The 16,368-nt window shown below is 41.6% G+C and overlaps 3 protein-coding genes across 3 annotated transcripts; all 3 read right to left on the bottom strand.

Moving 5' to 3' along the window:
• Positions 1 to 212: 212 nt before the first annotated feature.
• Positions 213 to 3,115, bottom strand: LOC134464198 (immunoglobulin lambda-1 light chain-like). The gene is made up of 4 exons (XM_063217667.1): positions 3,011 to 3,115; positions 2,597 to 2,922; positions 1,858 to 1,891; positions 213 to 639 (listed from the first exon to the last, which is right to left on the bottom strand). The coding sequence occupies exons 1-4, from the start codon at positions 3,048 to 3,050 to the stop codon at positions 317 to 319; spliced, it is 723 nt and encodes a 240-aa protein (XP_063073737.1). The 5' UTR covers positions 3,051 to 3,115; the 3' UTR covers positions 213 to 316.
• Positions 3,116 to 5,289: 2,174 nt separating this feature from the next.
• Positions 5,290 to 9,890, bottom strand: LOC134437000 (immunoglobulin lambda-1 light chain-like). The gene is made up of 4 exons (XM_063186433.1): positions 9,773 to 9,890; positions 9,360 to 9,684; positions 8,630 to 8,664; positions 5,290 to 5,757 (listed from the first exon to the last, which is right to left on the bottom strand). Exons 1-4 carry the CDS (start codon positions 9,810 to 9,812, stop codon positions 5,435 to 5,437), a joined length of 723 nt encoding a protein of 240 aa, XP_063042503.1. The 5' UTR covers positions 9,813 to 9,890; the 3' UTR covers positions 5,290 to 5,434.
• A 2,446-nt stretch (positions 9,891 to 12,336) lies between these two features.
• On the bottom strand, positions 12,337 to 16,368 carry LOC134464187 (immunoglobulin lambda-1 light chain-like). Its single transcript, XM_063217658.1, has 4 exons — positions 16,279 to 16,368; positions 15,857 to 16,190; positions 14,002 to 14,033; positions 12,337 to 12,712 (listed from the first exon to the last, which is right to left on the bottom strand). The coding sequence occupies exons 1-4, from the start codon at positions 16,316 to 16,318 to the stop codon at positions 12,390 to 12,392; spliced, it is 729 nt and encodes a 242-aa protein (XP_063073728.1). The 5' UTR covers positions 16,319 to 16,368; the 3' UTR covers positions 12,337 to 12,389.

Here is a 16,368-nt window from a genome sequence, read left to right as displayed (position 1 = left end):
AGCTAGCAGTTAACATTGAGTCCTATGAGATCAGTTAGCCGCCAGCTGGTCTCATAGGACTCAATGTTAACTGCTAGCTTGGAGGTAAAATTTGCCCTTCCATACCCAGAGAACGGTTGAAAGTACAAGAGAACGGTAAAACCCTATTACTTAACTCAAGGGGAGGTGTAAAATAAGCTTATTTCCAAAAATGGGACAGTATCACTTTAAGGAATTTAACACCAATCCTGTGAAAACAAAAATCATACTATGAGGCACACTCTAGAAAAGCTCGCTAATAGGGACAGCACATGCAGAGTTAGGCGTCCCTGTTGCATCAGTCAGAGCAGTCTGACTGGCTGATGGTCTTGGAGGCTGTGGGGCCAGAACTGGTCACCTGACAGGTCACGTCTTTGCCACTGGACCAAACAGCTGTCTGGATGGTCAGGATGCTGCTGAGTCGGAACCTGCCGTTGGGCTGCTGCTGAGTAGAGCTGGTGCTGATGCCACTGCTTAGAGGGTTCCCACCGAGTAGCCAGCTGACATGAGCCAGGCCAGAGGACACGTCCTCAGCCACACACACCACCCTCACCCTGTCCCCACTCAGGTCCTCACGGGACGGGGGGAAGACAGTCAGAGATGGAGTTGGCGGTGTAGGGTCTGAAACAGACAGACAGACAGACAGACAGACAGACAGACAGACAGACAGACAGACAGACAGACACACACACACACACACACACACACACACACACACACACACACACACACACACACACACACACACACACACACACACACACACACACACACACACACACACACACACACACACACACACTGAGTAGCTGTTGGGGACCAGGTTCTTGTATAGCCTACATCTCACACATACTACAGGCAACGGAAAGCTCTTGGTGCAGAACATTAGGAGACAAACCAGACTTTCTTGTACACATTGTCATTAGTATTTTAGAGAAAAACTAATTGGGCTACTTAAAGTCTCAACAAGTGAGTTGGCAAATTTCTCACAAGGAAGAAACTTAGCATTAATGTAGTAATACGTCATTAAATGAATGGTTTGTTGATATGGTGATTACTCAACTTGAAATATTACAAAGTGTGCCTTCAAAACCACAAAAAAAGAAGTCGAACAATTTTAATAACTGTTCCCAATTCATTACTGTAGGTCTGCTGTTCATGATAATGCAGATACACAGCATTACTGTTGAAATAACACAAAGTCCATATAATCTTTTGACCATTAGTGTAGTAATGGGTTAAAATGATCCAATTCACAGTCCAGTTGATGTACACATATTTGATAATCCACTCGTGTCAACACAATTAAAATTTGGTCTCTTTTGTTCAACAAAGTCATTACCAAAGACTCGTGGATTTATATAGTTTCATGAAGGCATTAATAGAATTATACAGCTTCATACACAAAAACACACCTCAGTATAAGTCACAAGACCACAAAGTTTGATAGCACTGCATTGCACGGCTGATATTATAGAATCCAAAAATGTCACTGTAGATAAATATGCTGATTTTGTGAAAGTGAGCATTTTCAAAACAGTATGAAGATCAAATGAATAGAAACAACAGCTACATATGAACTCACTGATGCCCAGAAAGTTGTCATAAAATTCAACCAAATTTGTAAAATGAGCAATACACAGAGAGGAGCATCTCCTTCACACACACACTGTCACAAAACTGAAGGTGCATGACAGCTACTCATATACATCTTTCTGTTAACTGACATATAGTTCAAAGCATATTTAGGACATTGAAAACACAATTTCCCAACTTTCCAAAGCTGAGCAAACATAAAACTTGCCACAAACAGGAATTCACAATGAAGACTGTACTCACCAGTGACAAATAGCTTGGTGCCTGGTCCGAATACCACAGTGATTCATCTCCTATCTCCCCCCGTACAAAAACCTCCTCAGTGTCAGGACTGAGAGGTGCAACTGAAACACCCACTTCTCCTCAGACCTCCACTTCACTGGCTCCACTTCCTCTCCTCCACTTTCTCCACTTCCTGAGGAGAACCACCACGGGGCCTCCAGGGTTGGGATTCATATCCATATCCATATCTTAGAGAAATACAGATCAAAACAATACTCAAAACACGCGTCCAATAATGTCTTATGATTGTCTGAGGAGAAACACTCATCTTAGATTCATTATTGTAGACTGTTGGGATGATCATCAATGTAACATAATGGAACATCCCTTTGATGACCCTACAATATTATAATTTATAACATTAGGGCCAATTTTTTTCTACAACGCACCCCTAAAGCCCTAGGTATAAGGGTGCTGTAAATGAAGTACTATGCATATACTGTTTCAATGGTGCAAATTGTGTTTGATGCCCAGATGTGTTTCAGACTCATAGCCATAGCGAGTTTCCCCACAGAATGAATCATAGACAAGGTTTCACTCATGGGTCTAATTAATATGGGAATATTCCACTATGCACATCTATTGCTGATTCATTTTGCATTCATATGTTCAGCTGCAAGGTTACAGTTGGCACTGGTGAAAGCAGAAGTGAGTGTGAGCAGTGAGGAGGTTTTTGTCATGGTGTGAATCACTGTGATACGTGCTCTTCAGCAGTACTATCCCACGTCTGACAGTAATACACAGCAGAGTCTCCCACCTCTACAGTATTAATGATCAGACTGTAATCACTACGAGAGGAATGCTTGCAATCAAATTTAGGAGATGAGAAACCAGAGCCATAGTAGACAGAACTGTCACCATGGTAAAACCTCAGCATGTACTGAGGAGTCTCTCCTGGAACCCGTTTATACCACCAAGCTTCACTGCTAGTCACAGTCCCCAGATTGCAGTGCAGAGTGGCCGACTCTCCTTTCCTCACCGTGACAACAGCAGGCGTCTGTGTGACTACAGTCACAGCACTGCCACCTGAAAAGAACAAGAGCACACATGTAACAGCCATAGGGCCACTCTCCCATAGAGCAGAGACACAGCAAAGCCTGCAGTGGTGTCTTACATGTCAGAGCAGTGAGGAGAGTGCAGAGTGTCCCCAGCATGTTGGCAGTGTGTGTGTGTGTGTGTGTGTGTGTGTGTGTGTGTGTGTGTGTGTGTGTGTGAAGCAGCGGCTCTTGCTGTCCAGCAGAGAGATGAGCAGAGGTGCAGTGGGAGCAGACAGACTGCAGGATCCTCCTATAAGGACACACACAGGTGGGGGAGGGGAGGGACCATCAATTATCATCCAATAGAATATTTGGGTTGAACAGTGGGGACATAATTAAGGATGCTATCTTAGTTTACATGGAGATGTGGGTGATAGACTTTCAACACAATCTAACTTTTGTTTTGAATCATGACATTTCTTTTCCAGTGTCGGAAAGGTGCACAAAGTGAATTTGACCATTTTTAGGTCTCTTTAAGGACTTAATAAGCGGAATGACCTCCGTCCATCGCTACCACTGTCAGTATGCTTATGCCTCTGGACAAATCAGTGATGTTCCTGGACTCATGGAGTTTTGGGCAGTCATGGGTGAGCGGTTAGGGCGTCAGACTTGCATCCCAGAGGTTGCCGGTTCGACTCCCGACCCGCCAGGTTGGTGGGGGGAGTAATCAACCAGTGCTCTCCCCCATCCTCCTCCATGACTGAGGTACCCTGAGCATGGTACCGTCCCACCGCACTGCTCCCCATGGGGCGCCACTGAGGGCTGCCCCCTTGCACGGGTGAGGCATAAATGCAATTTCGTTGTGTGCAGTGTGCAGTGTTCACTAGTGTGCTGTGGAGTGCTGTGTCACAATGACAATGGGAGTTGGAGTTTCCCAATGGGCTTTCACTTTCACTTTTTTGGGGGTCTTTGGGCTGGATCAGAGTTAGGGTTTTTGAGCTTTGAATTAAAGTTTGCCCCTCCCACCAGTTATCGTTTTCTAAATTTAGCTGTGTCAGACTCTCTGTATGACTGAAATTAGTATGAGAGTATGGTAAGTCCAGGCTAACTTAACCCTCCATCCTGAATGCTGATGGTCACTGACCATTCCTACGTACTTGGAGAGGTTAATCTCAGAGTGGTTTCTTGCTGGAGATCTTTGGGCTGTCAGTTCCAGCATGGCCACTTGTTTTGCGACCACCTTAAGGACAATATAGTAAGAACAAAGATGGTGGTGACAGCAATATGACTGTCTTGAATGTCTTGAAGAGGTCAGGATGCCTGTTGATCTTCTGGCTGGGCCTGAGGCTTTGGCTGATGGTGATCATCTTTACGTAACATCTCATCAGACATGAGATGGCTCTTGGCTCAACACTGACACCATGTGGTCCTACTCATAAATATACTGTTCATTTGACATCACATAAAATAAATACAATAAAATACTGTATATAAAATAAAGTAATACAAACATTACTTACTAATACAACATGTGACCTTTTGCCCTGGGGCTGTACTGCCTTGAATTTGGTTGCTCTCTGAATGAAAAGTAAACACTTTTAGTCTGATATTTCTTAATTCTTTATTTGTTTGTTTTTGGATACAAAGCAGGAATGAGGCCAGTGTAGTGTGCAATCTCACGTTAGAATGATGAGTCTTGAAGATCAGGAAAATGTTGCGAAAACTGGTTCTTATTCTTGAAAAGGCATTGTGTGTGTGTGTGTGTGTGTGTGTGTGTGTGTGTGTGTGTGTGTGTGTGTGTGTGTGTGTGTGTGTGTGTGTGTGTGTGTGTGTGTGTGTGTGTATGTGTGTGTGTCGTGTGTGTGTGTGTGTGTGTGTGTTATCTTTGCCTGAGGCTATTCTATGAATTGCATGTGGTATGAACTGATGCATTATGGGTCCACCTGGGTCCCCTATTTGCCTAGTTTGCTTGCTGGTTGTGAAAGGCCTGTTATGCTGTGTTATGCTATACACTGTTAACCAGCACTCAAACTGCTGCATGAATTGTTTGGGTTGTAGCAAATGATTTTGATGTATTGTGGATTCTGAATATGTTCATGTAAGAATACTTAACGTATCTGAAATCCACACCTGCAGGTTAGAAACCGTTCTTGTTCTGCCACTTGAGCAGCCATGTGTGGCAAAGAAACCACCAGATTTACATGGAACTTTGACTATCGTTTAGAAACATCAGGTACTTTCCTAGTGACTTCTGGGAAATCCCCTGCCTTAAAGCCATTTAAATGATATTGATTTTAAGAATGTATTAAATGTTGGTATGAATCAAATACAGTTAAATACAACAGGTCATGATTAAACTACAATTTAAAAAGTACTGTATATAAAATGCTCTTTATTTGAACAAAATTAGAGAGTTAAAGAAAGGTATCAAAGGATATTTTAAAATTAATTATTTAAGATAGTCTTAAATAACTAAAGAAAAAAAAATCATACTATGAGGCACACTCTAGAAAAGCTCGCTAATAGGGACAGCACATGCAGAGTTAGGCGTCCCTGTTGCATCAGTCAGAGCAGTCTGACTGGCTGATGGTCTTGGAGGCTGTGGGGCCAGAACTGGTCACCTGACAGGTCACGTCTTTGCCACTGGACCAAACAGCTGTCTGGATGGTCAGGATGCTGCTGAGTCGGAACCTGCCGTTGGGCTGCTGCTGAGTAGAGCTGGTGCTGATGCCACTGCTGAGAGGGTTCCCACCGAGTAGCCAGCTGACATCAGCCAGGCCAGAGGACACGTCCTCAGCCACACACACCACCCTCACACTGTCCCCCTGCAGCTCATCACGAGATGGGGGGAAGACAGTCAGAGATGGAGTTGGCGGTGTAGGGTCTGAAACACACACACGCACGCACGCACGCACGCACGCACGCACGCACGCACGCACGCACGCAGGCAGGCAGGCAGGCAGGCAGGCAGGCAGGCAGGCAGGCACGCACGCACGCACGCACGCACGCACACACACACACACACACACACACACACACACACACACACACTTTGAGCAGAAGTTGATGACACACATGTACAGTACATCTCACACATGCGATAGTATAAAATGTTGCGATGCAAGTGAAGTGATGCATTACATTCAGAATATTTCCATGCAACAGTAATTAACTTCACATACAGTATTGGAAACCTCCAGGTTTAGAAACTGTTTTTGGTGTCACTTGACCAACCATTTTTGTGGAAGTATATACAGTATTTCTTTGCTCTCGTTTTTTTTTAACAGTTCCTGCTCATTTTATATCGAATCCGCAAATGAACATTTCACTAGAACAATAAGGTGTACCGGTAGGCCTACCTAATTTTATTTTCGACATTGTCAATGTGGACACTTGATAATCAATCATTTAAAGACTAAGTATATGTTCGATCTGGACATGAACATAATAGCAACACAGAAAAAGAGAGACAATAATTATACCGCATAATATGAGCAGAGAGGTAGAAATACTGCAATTGAGGAGCTCTTTTATAAAATGTTATGTGCCCATTTTCAAAACCTAAATGTTTTTATTTATCTGTTCATATCCTTGAAACCAGCATTTCAATGTTTAAATTTGTTATGGAAAATATTACTGTAGATAACATCAATGCAGTTCTAATTTTCCTAATGCTGTCTTAAAATCGAATAATAAAAAAAAGGCCTATAAAATATTTATATGGAGTTTTTGGCATTTTAGAAGAGACCTATTCATTTCATTAGTTACAATTGAAGAGTTCAGATGCTAAAACCCCCAACTCCATTTCTGAAGATTTGCATTTCTATATTTTTAGAGAACCCCGTTGTTGGTTTGGTTTACAGTTATGCACTTGATAACACATATAAATAGTTATATTACATAAATGAAATAAAAAATATATAACTTTGATAGCTTTTTCATAAAAATGAATTAAGATTATTTTCTGAAAAGGCACTTAGGGGGTTTTGCATCTGAACTCTTCAATTATTAAATGAACATATGATAGGTAAAAATGGAGCCAAATGTGGCAAATTTCATTTTATTACGTTAATAAAAATAGAGTTCATAGTCTGTACAGACAAACAAGGTCAAGAGAAATCTATTAATTGCTGTTGGACATTCGCAAAATTGAAGCTACATATTAGTTCCTCATATCAACTTAGCCCTTGGGCTCTATCTATTTAAATGTATTTAATTGATCCCAGGTGAAAAAGTGGATCAATTTAGTACAATAAAAGCATGCCTGAAGTGTACTTAGCATGTTAAAAGTGCACTCGTGCTTTTTGTGCCAAGAAAAAGTATGTTTACAATATGCTTATTTAAAGTGTACTTAAAATTAGATGTAATTAAGTTGCTCTCAAAGAAAGTACACTTAGCGAACCATACTTCAAGTGGACTTCGAAGATGTTTGGCTAAAGTGTATTTAGAGGAATATACTAATAGTGTTCTAATAGTGAATTTACTAAAAGTGTATTTTTTTAAAACATATTGCAATTGTACTTTTTAAAAGTGCAATATGATTACACTTCACCCGAATGTTTTCTAAGTGTGATTTTCTATAGTGCGCTTTGAAGTAAATCGCTTTAACATATTGCAAGTACACTTTTTCTAAGTGCACCATGATTGTACTTCACCCAAATATCTTCAAAGTGTGCTTACACAAAGTGCATTTACCCATCATGCACCATCATACATGTCCCATCATGCAATGCACTTCTTGGAGCTAAATTTCTCAAACAGAAAGCCATTCATCCTGAAGGAATATTTTGGTGGTTTGCATGAAAATATTACTCATTGTTATATTCTGTGTTTATTGTAGGAGTTTTTAAATTTTAAAGTGGTACACAAAAAAATAGCATGTTCCCACCGTCATTATGATGGTCACGTATATGTTCTGGTATATATAGGCTCACACTTCCCATGATATTATGGTGGGAGGTAAGTTGGAATTAGTTGTTCAAACATAGAATAGAGGGTCATCATTAGAGATCAATTCATGTGATCAACTGTAGGACAAGATTGAAATAGAGAGAAATGTGTATCTGAAATCTCTGTAACAATGCAATGATTGTAAATATCAGACGTGCGAGGCGTGCATACTGTCTACTGTGACATGTGGCTATGTGTAATGTACAAGTTGAGGATCAGCATGGATTGTAGTATTACATTTATATTATTTCATGTACTTGGGAGTGTACTGTAAATATACTTCAAGCATACCTGTTATATATTTACAATACTTAATGATATACTTTTTACAGACTTAAAATGTTCCAATGTAGTCCAAAGAAGCATGAAGTTAATATACTTTTATTGAACTTCTAGTGACAATAAAATGTTATAGAAGTGTACTCAAGCACACTCTTAATGCCATACGAATGCATGAAAAGCGTGTTTGGAGCATACTTTCAAAAGTATGCTTGTAGTGCACTTAAAGTTGTCCAAAAGCGGTGCCAATTTAGCATCCTCAGTGTGCTGCAAGTGTGCTGAAGTACTGCTTTAGTAGTGCTTCAGCGCACTAATAGTGCAATGAAGCGCACTTTAAATCGCCGAAAATAGTACACTTTGTACTAAGTACGGTCAAAAAAAGTACACTTTAAGTATATGGGTTTTTCACCTGGGATGTTTCACATGATATCATCGTTTACAATAAAGACACTATTTCACAACTGTCCTACTAAAGAAAGACAAAACTTGCCACAAACAGAAATTCAAATAATGAAGACTGTACTCACCAGTGACAAATAGCTTGGTGCCTGGTCCGAATACCACAGTGGTTCATCTCCTATCTCCCCCCGTACAAAAACCTCCTCAGTGTCAGGACTGAGAGGTGCAACTGAAACACCCACTTCTCCTCAGACCTCCACTTCACTGGCTCCACTTCCTCTCCTCCACTTTCTCCACTTCCTGAGGAGAACCACCACGGGGCCTCCAGGGTTGGGATTCATATCCATATCCATATCTTAGAGAAATACAGATCAAAACAATGCTCAAAACCTGCGTCCAATAGTTGATTTATGGTTCTCTGGGGAGAAACATTCATATTGCACAGATTTATTATGGTAGACTGTTGGGATGATCATAATGCAACATCCTGTTGATGACCCTACAATATTATAATTTATAATATTAGGACCCAGTATTTTCTTAAAGCACACCCATAAAGCATGTATAATGATGCTGTAAATTTTGTACACCTTTACTGTATAAATGGCGCATACATAGTTTTTGATCCCTGGATATGATTCAGTCCCTTTATTTTAGCCATAAAGAGTTTCCCCACAGAATTAATCATAGGCAAGACATACGCCTAATTAATATGTGAATTTTCTACTATGCACATCTATTGCTGATTTTAGCCAATTTTGCATGTTCAGCTGCAAGGTTACAGTTGCCACTGGTGAAAGCAGAAGTGAGTGTGAACAGTGAGGAGGTTTTTGTCATGGTGTGAATCATTGTGATACCCACTCGTTAGCAGTGCCATCCTCTACAGCACAATAATACACAGCAGAGTCTCCCACCTCTACAGTATTAATGATCAAACTACAATCAGTCTTAGAAGAACATTTTGAATCAAATTTAGGAGATGAGAAACCAGAGCCATATTGGACAGAGATGTAACTTTTATGAAACCTCAGCATGTACTGAGTAGTCTCTCCTGGAACCTGTTTATACCAATAAACAGGGTAGTTAGTCACAGTCCCCAGATTGCAGTGCAGAGTGGCCGACTCTCCTTTCCTCACCGTGACAACAGCAGGCGTCTGTGTGACTACAGTCACAGCACTGCCACCTGAAAAGAACAAGAGCACACATGTAACAGCCATAGGGCCACTCTCCCATAGAGCAGAGACACAGCAAAGCCTGCAGTGGTGTCTTACATGTCAGAGCAGTGAGGAGAGTGCAGAGTGTCCCCAGCATGTTGGCAGTGTGTGTGTGTGTGTGTGTGAAGCAGCGGCTCTTGCTGTCCAGCAGAGAGATGAGCAGAGGTGCAGTGGGAGCAGACAGACTGCAGGATCCTCCTATAAGGACACACACAGGAGGGGGAGGGGAGGGATAAACAGTCAGCCAATAGCATTTTCAGCTTCAGCTGCGTTCAATAAAGGGTGCTATACTGTCAATTAGTTTTTTTGTTTTCAATTACATTACATCACATTACATTGCACTTAGCTGATGCTTTCATTTATTCAAAGCGATACAGTTATTATTTGTCAGGGTATTGGTTACAGTCCCTGGAGCAATGTGGGGTTAGGTGCCTTGCTCAAGGGCACTTCAGCTATGAACGGAGATGTAGGGAGAGGTCAGGGGGCATTCGAACCTGCAACCCCTAGATTAAAAGACCAACTCCCTAACCACTAGGCCACGGCTGCCCTCGAGGGATGAACAGTCAGCCAATAGCATTTTCAGTTTTAGCAGTGTTCAATAAAGTGCCAAAGGGGGCTTTACTGGCAAGTAGTCTTTTGTCTTCAATTACGTCAAACAAATTTAGTTTCAAAGCAAAGCATGAAAAACTACAACCAGTTTCCATAGAAGACAGTGGGGTGTTAGCTCATGTCTATATGCCACTGGATACTTGTCCTAATTAGAATGCATTGAATTGAAGGAGTCTGGTCTGACATGAAAGGCCCATCCTTCTGAAATTTGAGAAGTGGCTGATAGATGCCAACAAAAAATATAATTTTGGTTTCCAGTGGCTGGTGAATTGGAAGATTTATTTTCCAGTGGTTTGTAAAAATTGTCACATACTCCAGTTTATATTCCTGTTGGTCCATTTGCGGGATAATTGCTGCGCTAATTTGTCACAAAGCTTTTAAAGAGTTGTTGAGGACAATACATCTGCTAATATCATCAACAACAACTTTATTTTCCAGACTCAAGGTCCACTTTAAAAAAAATGGAAAACACAATACATCCAAACAGAAACACACTTATAAAAGACACTTGGACCAGTGTTTCCACATGAATGACTGGTATCACACAGCACTAAGAGCAGGATTTGACAGCAGCATAATTATTTGTTTACATGAACCATCCAATCTGCAAATAAACGTATACATTACATTCCTCAACAATGCATGGAATGTAATACATCTGGACCCCTAATCAGAGATGTTTCTGGAATCAATGGATATTTTGGATCTTTCGACATCATATTCCCTCATTGAGGTGAATCAGCCAGGGCTGACCAGACATCAGCTTTAGATCAGATGGCTCACTAGTTACCAAGACTCCACACTCCTCTTGAACCACTGACATCCTGAGGCCCTCTCCCATAATGCCTAAATGCAAAGCAGTGGCAAAGGACCGGGCTACAAAGCCTCTCAGGCCGACCTCCAGTGGAAGGCACTTCACCTTCCATCCATCCTGAATACTTTTGGTCTTTGGCTACTCCTGTGTTCTTGGAAAGCTTCCAGTCACAGTACAACTCAAATCCTAGACAAGGACCTGTCTGCAAAGTGACTGAAGGTCACTTCACCCTTCATACAGAATGCTGGCAGTCAGTGACCAGTCCAACAGTCTTGGAGAGCTTCTTCTCATAGGCTTCCTCCAGTCTGACATCCCATTGTGGAACTGTCAGCTCCAGCTTCAGAACTTGATTGGTAGACAGTACCTAGATGAAGGGTGGTGACTGCAATGGTTGGGGAACTTCAGTTGCCAGTCTGTTGCCGAGGTCAAGAGACCTGCAGGAGATGTTTTGGTTGGGGCTGGTATTGGGCTTTGGCTGGGGATCCGCACCTATTAGAGCTCGTCTGACATTTCAAACACTGCCACCCTGTGTTCCTACTCGTAAATGTATTTTTCACCACATGCTATTGGTGTTCTTGTACAAAACATATACAGAAATTGCTTTGAATCATGTCGATGTTCTTAGTTTAAGTGGTGTTGTTTTGTTGTTGTTGTTGTAAAAATTATTAACAATTATTGTGTGGATCCTATCTGATTCAAAAGCAAACATGTCAGATATTCATGGGGGGGGGGGGGGGGGTGCTGTGCAATGCACTATCATTATTGAATGGATTGTGCATTATATATTGTCGATTCATTGTGGATTCTGAAAACGTTCATGTAAGAATTCTTAACATATCTGAAATCCACACCTGCAGGTTAGAAACCGTTCTTGGTCTGCCACTTGAGCAGCCATGTGTCGCAAAGAAACCACCAGATTTACATGGAACTTTGAATATCATTTAGAAACTGCGGCTACTTTCCTAGTGACTTCTGGGAAATCTCTTCACTAAAAAGCATTTTAAATTACATAGATTTTAAGAATGTATTCTATTTCAGTATGAATCGACTAATGTTGAAAAAAGGACATAGGCCTAATTAAAAAACACACATAAACACATTACAAGACAAATGCTTACTAAGATGCTTTTTATTTGAACAAAATCAAAGAGTCAAAGGAACGTATTAAAGGAATGAATTCAAACAGTCTAAAAGAACGAAACACATTTACTGACAGGCATAGCACATGCAGGGTTAGGCGTCCCTGTAGCATCAGTCAGAGCAGTCTGGCTGGCTGATGGTCTTGGAGGCTGTGGGGCCAGAACTGGTCACCTGACAGGTCACGTCTTTGCCACTGGTCCAATCAGCTGTCTGGATGGTCAGGATGCTGCTGAGTCTGAACCTGCCGTTGGGCTGCTGCTGAGTAGAGCTGGTGCTGATGCCACTGTTTAGAGGGTTCCCACCGAGCAGCCAGCGGACATCAGCCAGGCCAGAGGACACGTCCTCAGCCACACACACCACCCTCACACTGTCCCCACTCAGGTCCTCACGAGACGGGGGGAAGACAGTCAGAGATGGAGCTGGCAGTGTAGGATCTGAAACAGACAGACAGACAGACAGACAGACAGACAGACAGACAGACAGACAGACAGACAGACAGACAGACAGACAGACAGACAGACAGACAGACAGACAGACAGACAGACAGACACACACACACACACACACACACACACACACACACACACACACACACACACACACAGCACACCTGCAGCCACACACACACACACACACACACACACACACACACACACACACACACACACACACACAACTGAGTAGCTGTTTGGGACCAGGTTCTTGTATACATCTCACATACTACAGGCAGCGGATAGCTCTTGGTGCAGAACATTAGGAGACAAACCAGACTTTCTCGTACACATCGTCATTAGTATTTTAGAGAAAAACTAATTAGGCTACATAAAGACCCAACAAGTGAGTTGGCAAATTTCTCAAGTATTTCTCACAAGGAAGAAACTGAGCATTCATGTAGTAATACGTCATTAAATGAATGGTTTGTTGATATGGTGATTAGTTAACTTGAAAATATTACAAAATGTGCTTTCAAAACAACAACAAAGAAGTTGAACAATTTTAATAACTGTTCCCAATTCATTACTGTAGGTATACTGTTCATGATAATGCAGATACACAGTATTACTGTTGAAATAACACAAAGTCCATATAATCTTTTGACCATTAGTGTGGTAATGGGCTAAAATGATCCAATTCACAGTACACATATTTGCTAATAGCGTCAACACAAGTAAAATTTGGTCTCTTTTGTTCAACAAAGTCATTACCAAAGACTCGTGGATTTATATAGTTCCATTAAGGCATTAATAAAATTATACAGCTCCATACACAAAAACACACCTCAGTATAAGTCACAAGACCACAAAGTTTGATAGCACTGCATTGCACGGCTGATATTATAGAATCCAAAAATGTCACTGTAGATAAACATGTTGATTTTGTGAAAGTGAGCATCTTCAAAACAGTATGAAGATCAAATGAATAGAAACAACAGCTACATATGAACTCACTGATGCCTAGAAAGTTGTCATAAAATCCAAACCAAATATGTAAAATGAGCAAATCCCAACTTTTTCCTGTTCAATACACAGAGAGGAGCATCTCCTTCACACACTGTCACAAAACTGAAGGTGCATGACAGCTACTCATATCAATTTTTCTGTTAAAATTGACATATAGTTCAAAGCATATTTAGGACATTGAAAACACAATTTCCCAACTTTCCAAAGCTGAGCAAACATGAAACTGGCCACAAACAGAAATTCACAATGAAGAGTGTACTCACCAGTGACAAACAGCTTGGTGCCTGGTCCGAATACCACAGTGATTCATCTCCTATCTCTCCCTGTACAAAAACCTCCTCAGTGTCAGGACTGAGAGGTGCAACTGAAACACCCACTTCTCCTCAGACCTCCACTTCACTGGCTCCACTTCCTCTCCTCCACTTTCTCCACTTCCTGAGGAGAACCACCACACGGCCTCCAGGGTTGGGATTCATATCCATATCCATGTCTTAGAGAAATTCAGATCAAAATAATGTCTGTTTGCTCATTTAAAGTTGTTTGTGTAGAGAGAGTCTAGAGAGACTGTAGTCTTGTACAGATTCGTCTTCATCAGCTGGGATGATTCCAAGGGCCCAACACAGCAGGGACTATATTTGTGGACAATATTGATATTAGAAATAAAAACATAAACCTCAAGCATCTAATGCTAATTACATTCTGTGAAGACAGTGACCTGGAAGGTGCACCCATGCCCATGGGCATGCCATATTGTGCATATTCATAGAAACAGGCTACATGCGATTTTACTGGCGTTAATGAAATCATACAATAGTGTCAAAATGATAAATCTATAATGGGGAATGGAAATTTGTCTAACAAGTCCGATGTATAGCTTTGTTTTTAGCTTTGATATGCTGCATTCTAAGCTGCACTATATGACAGCAGTGAGGAAGTTTTTGTCATGGTGTGAGTCACTGTGATACCCGCTCCTCATTTCGTTCCCGTTGAACACAGTAATACACAGCAGAGTCTTGCTGTTGGGCATTACTAATGACTAGCTGGTAATCTAAACTTGAGGAGGCTGTAGATGTGAATTTGCTAGCCGAGAAGCCAGTTCCATACTGATTAGGAGAAGAATGAGAGTGGTAGAAACTCAAGATGAACTGAGGAGCTTCAGAAGACAGCTGCTTGTACCAAGATACATAGTCAAAATCAGTTGTAATGTTACAGTTTAAAGCTGCTTTCTCGTTCTTTGTCACAGTAACTGATGGTGTCTGAGTAACCAGCTTTTGGCAGCTGATATCTGGAAAGATACATGGAGTGAAATGTGTTAATTTCTCTTTAGTCATATACAGACAAATCTATGTGAACACAACAAGTCAACTTAAAGGTCAACTTACATGTCAGAGCAGTGAGGAGAGTGCAGAGTGTCCCCAGCATGTTGGCAGTGTGTGTGTGTGTGTGTGTGAAGCAGCGTCTCTTGCTGTCCAGCAGAGAGATGAGCAGAGGTGCAGTGGGAGCAGACAGACTGCAGGATCCTCCTATAAGGACACACGCAGAAGGGGGAGGGGAGGGATCAACAGTGATCAGCCCATTATTTCTCCAACTGTATTCAATAGTGGGTCAACATCAGGGTGTTTTACTGTTCAAGTTTTACATGTAACATACAGGAACAGCTGATTGGAAAGCATATGGCTTTTTGAATAGCTGTCAGAGTTAGTGGAACATGCATCAGGCTCTTTTCTAACAGGGGTTGGGAGGGACAATCAGTAAATATTCTTTAGTGTAGATCAATATAATTAATAAATCAATGCCTTGTAATGAAAAATGGCACTAACATTGTATAGCTCTCCATTATAATTAATTATGCGTAAAGCTTTATCATTCACCTCTGAGGTTTTGGGAGATTGTAAACATCAAAGTGTGTGCACATTGTATGATAAACAAGGAACCAATAAAATACTATTGAAGCATTAATGATGGTGAAGGACATATGATTTAGCCTCTCATCACTGCATTCAAAGAGAAGGTTTCTCTGATTGATGCGTTGAGCAGCAGGATTACACTCATTGCTGGTGGACTGAAAGCAGAAGTGAGTGTGAGCAGTGAGGAGGTTTTTGTCATGGTGTGAATCACTGTGATACGTACTCTTTAGCAGTGTCATCCCACGTCAGACAGTAATACACAGCAGAGTCTCCCACCTCTACAGTATTAATGATCAGACTACAATCAGTGTAAGAGGAACATTTTGAATCAAATTTAGGGGATGAGAAACCAGAGCCATATTTGACAGAGCTCCAAGTCTGATGAAACTCCAGCATGTACTGAGGAGTCTGCCCTGAAATCTGTTTATACCAATCAGCAGTATTATCAGTCACAGTCCCCAGATTGCAGTGCAGAGTGGCCGACTCTCCTTTCCTCACCGTGACAACAGCAGGCGTCTGTGTGACTACAGTCACAGCACTGCCACCTGAAAAGAACAAGAGCACACATGTAACAGCCATAGGGCCACTCTCCCATAGAGCAGAGACACAGCAAAGCCTGCAGTGGTGTCTTACATGTCAGAGCAGTGAGGAGAGTGCAGAGTGTCCCCAGCATGTTGGCAGTGTGTGTGTGTGTGTGTGAAGCAGCGTCTCTTGCTGTCCAGC

Source organism: Engraulis encrasicolus, chromosome 2 (genome assembly GCF_034702125.1).
Source record: "Engraulis encrasicolus isolate BLACKSEA-1 chromosome 2, IST_EnEncr_1.0, whole genome shotgun sequence".
Taxonomy (NCBI): domain Eukaryota; kingdom Metazoa; phylum Chordata; class Actinopteri; order Clupeiformes; family Engraulidae; genus Engraulis; species Engraulis encrasicolus.
Note: the sequence above shows the minus strand (reverse complement) of the source record. Positions and strands in the feature narration are given on the sequence as shown.

Coding starts and splice junctions, on each gene's coding strand:
- LOC134464198 (XM_063217667.1), bottom strand. CDS start 3,050: ATGCTGGGGACACTCTGCACTCTCCTCACTGCTCTGACAT. Junction 1,892..2,596: donor ATAGTACTGCTGAAGAGCAC/GTATCACAGTGA, acceptor TGAATCACTGTG/GTATTCGGACCAGGCACCAA. Junction 640..1,857: donor CACCAAGCTATTTGTCACTG/GTGAGTACAGTC, acceptor TGTCTGTTTCAG/ACCCTACACCGCCAACTCCA.
- LOC134437000 (XM_063186433.1), bottom strand. CDS start 9,812: ATGCTGGGGACACTCTGCACTCTCCTCACTGCTCTGACAT. Junction 9,685..9,772: donor TCTCCTCACTGCTCTGACAT/GTAAGACACCAC, acceptor TGTTCTTTTCAG/GTGGCAGTGCTGTGACTGTA. Junction 8,665..9,359: donor GATGGCACTGCTAACGAGTG/GGTATCACAATG, acceptor ATGAACCACTGT/GGTATTCGGACCAGGCACCA.
- LOC134464187 (XM_063217658.1), bottom strand. CDS start 16,318: ATGCTGGGGACACTCTGCACTCTCCTCACTGCTCTGACAT. Junction 14,034..15,856: donor GCTAAAGAGTACGTATCACA/GTGATTCACACC, acceptor AATCACTGTGGT/ATTCGGACCAGGCACCAAGC. Junction 12,713..14,001: donor CACCAAGCTGTTTGTCACTG/GTGAGTACACTC, acceptor TGTCTGTTTCAG/ATCCTACACTGCCAGCTCCA.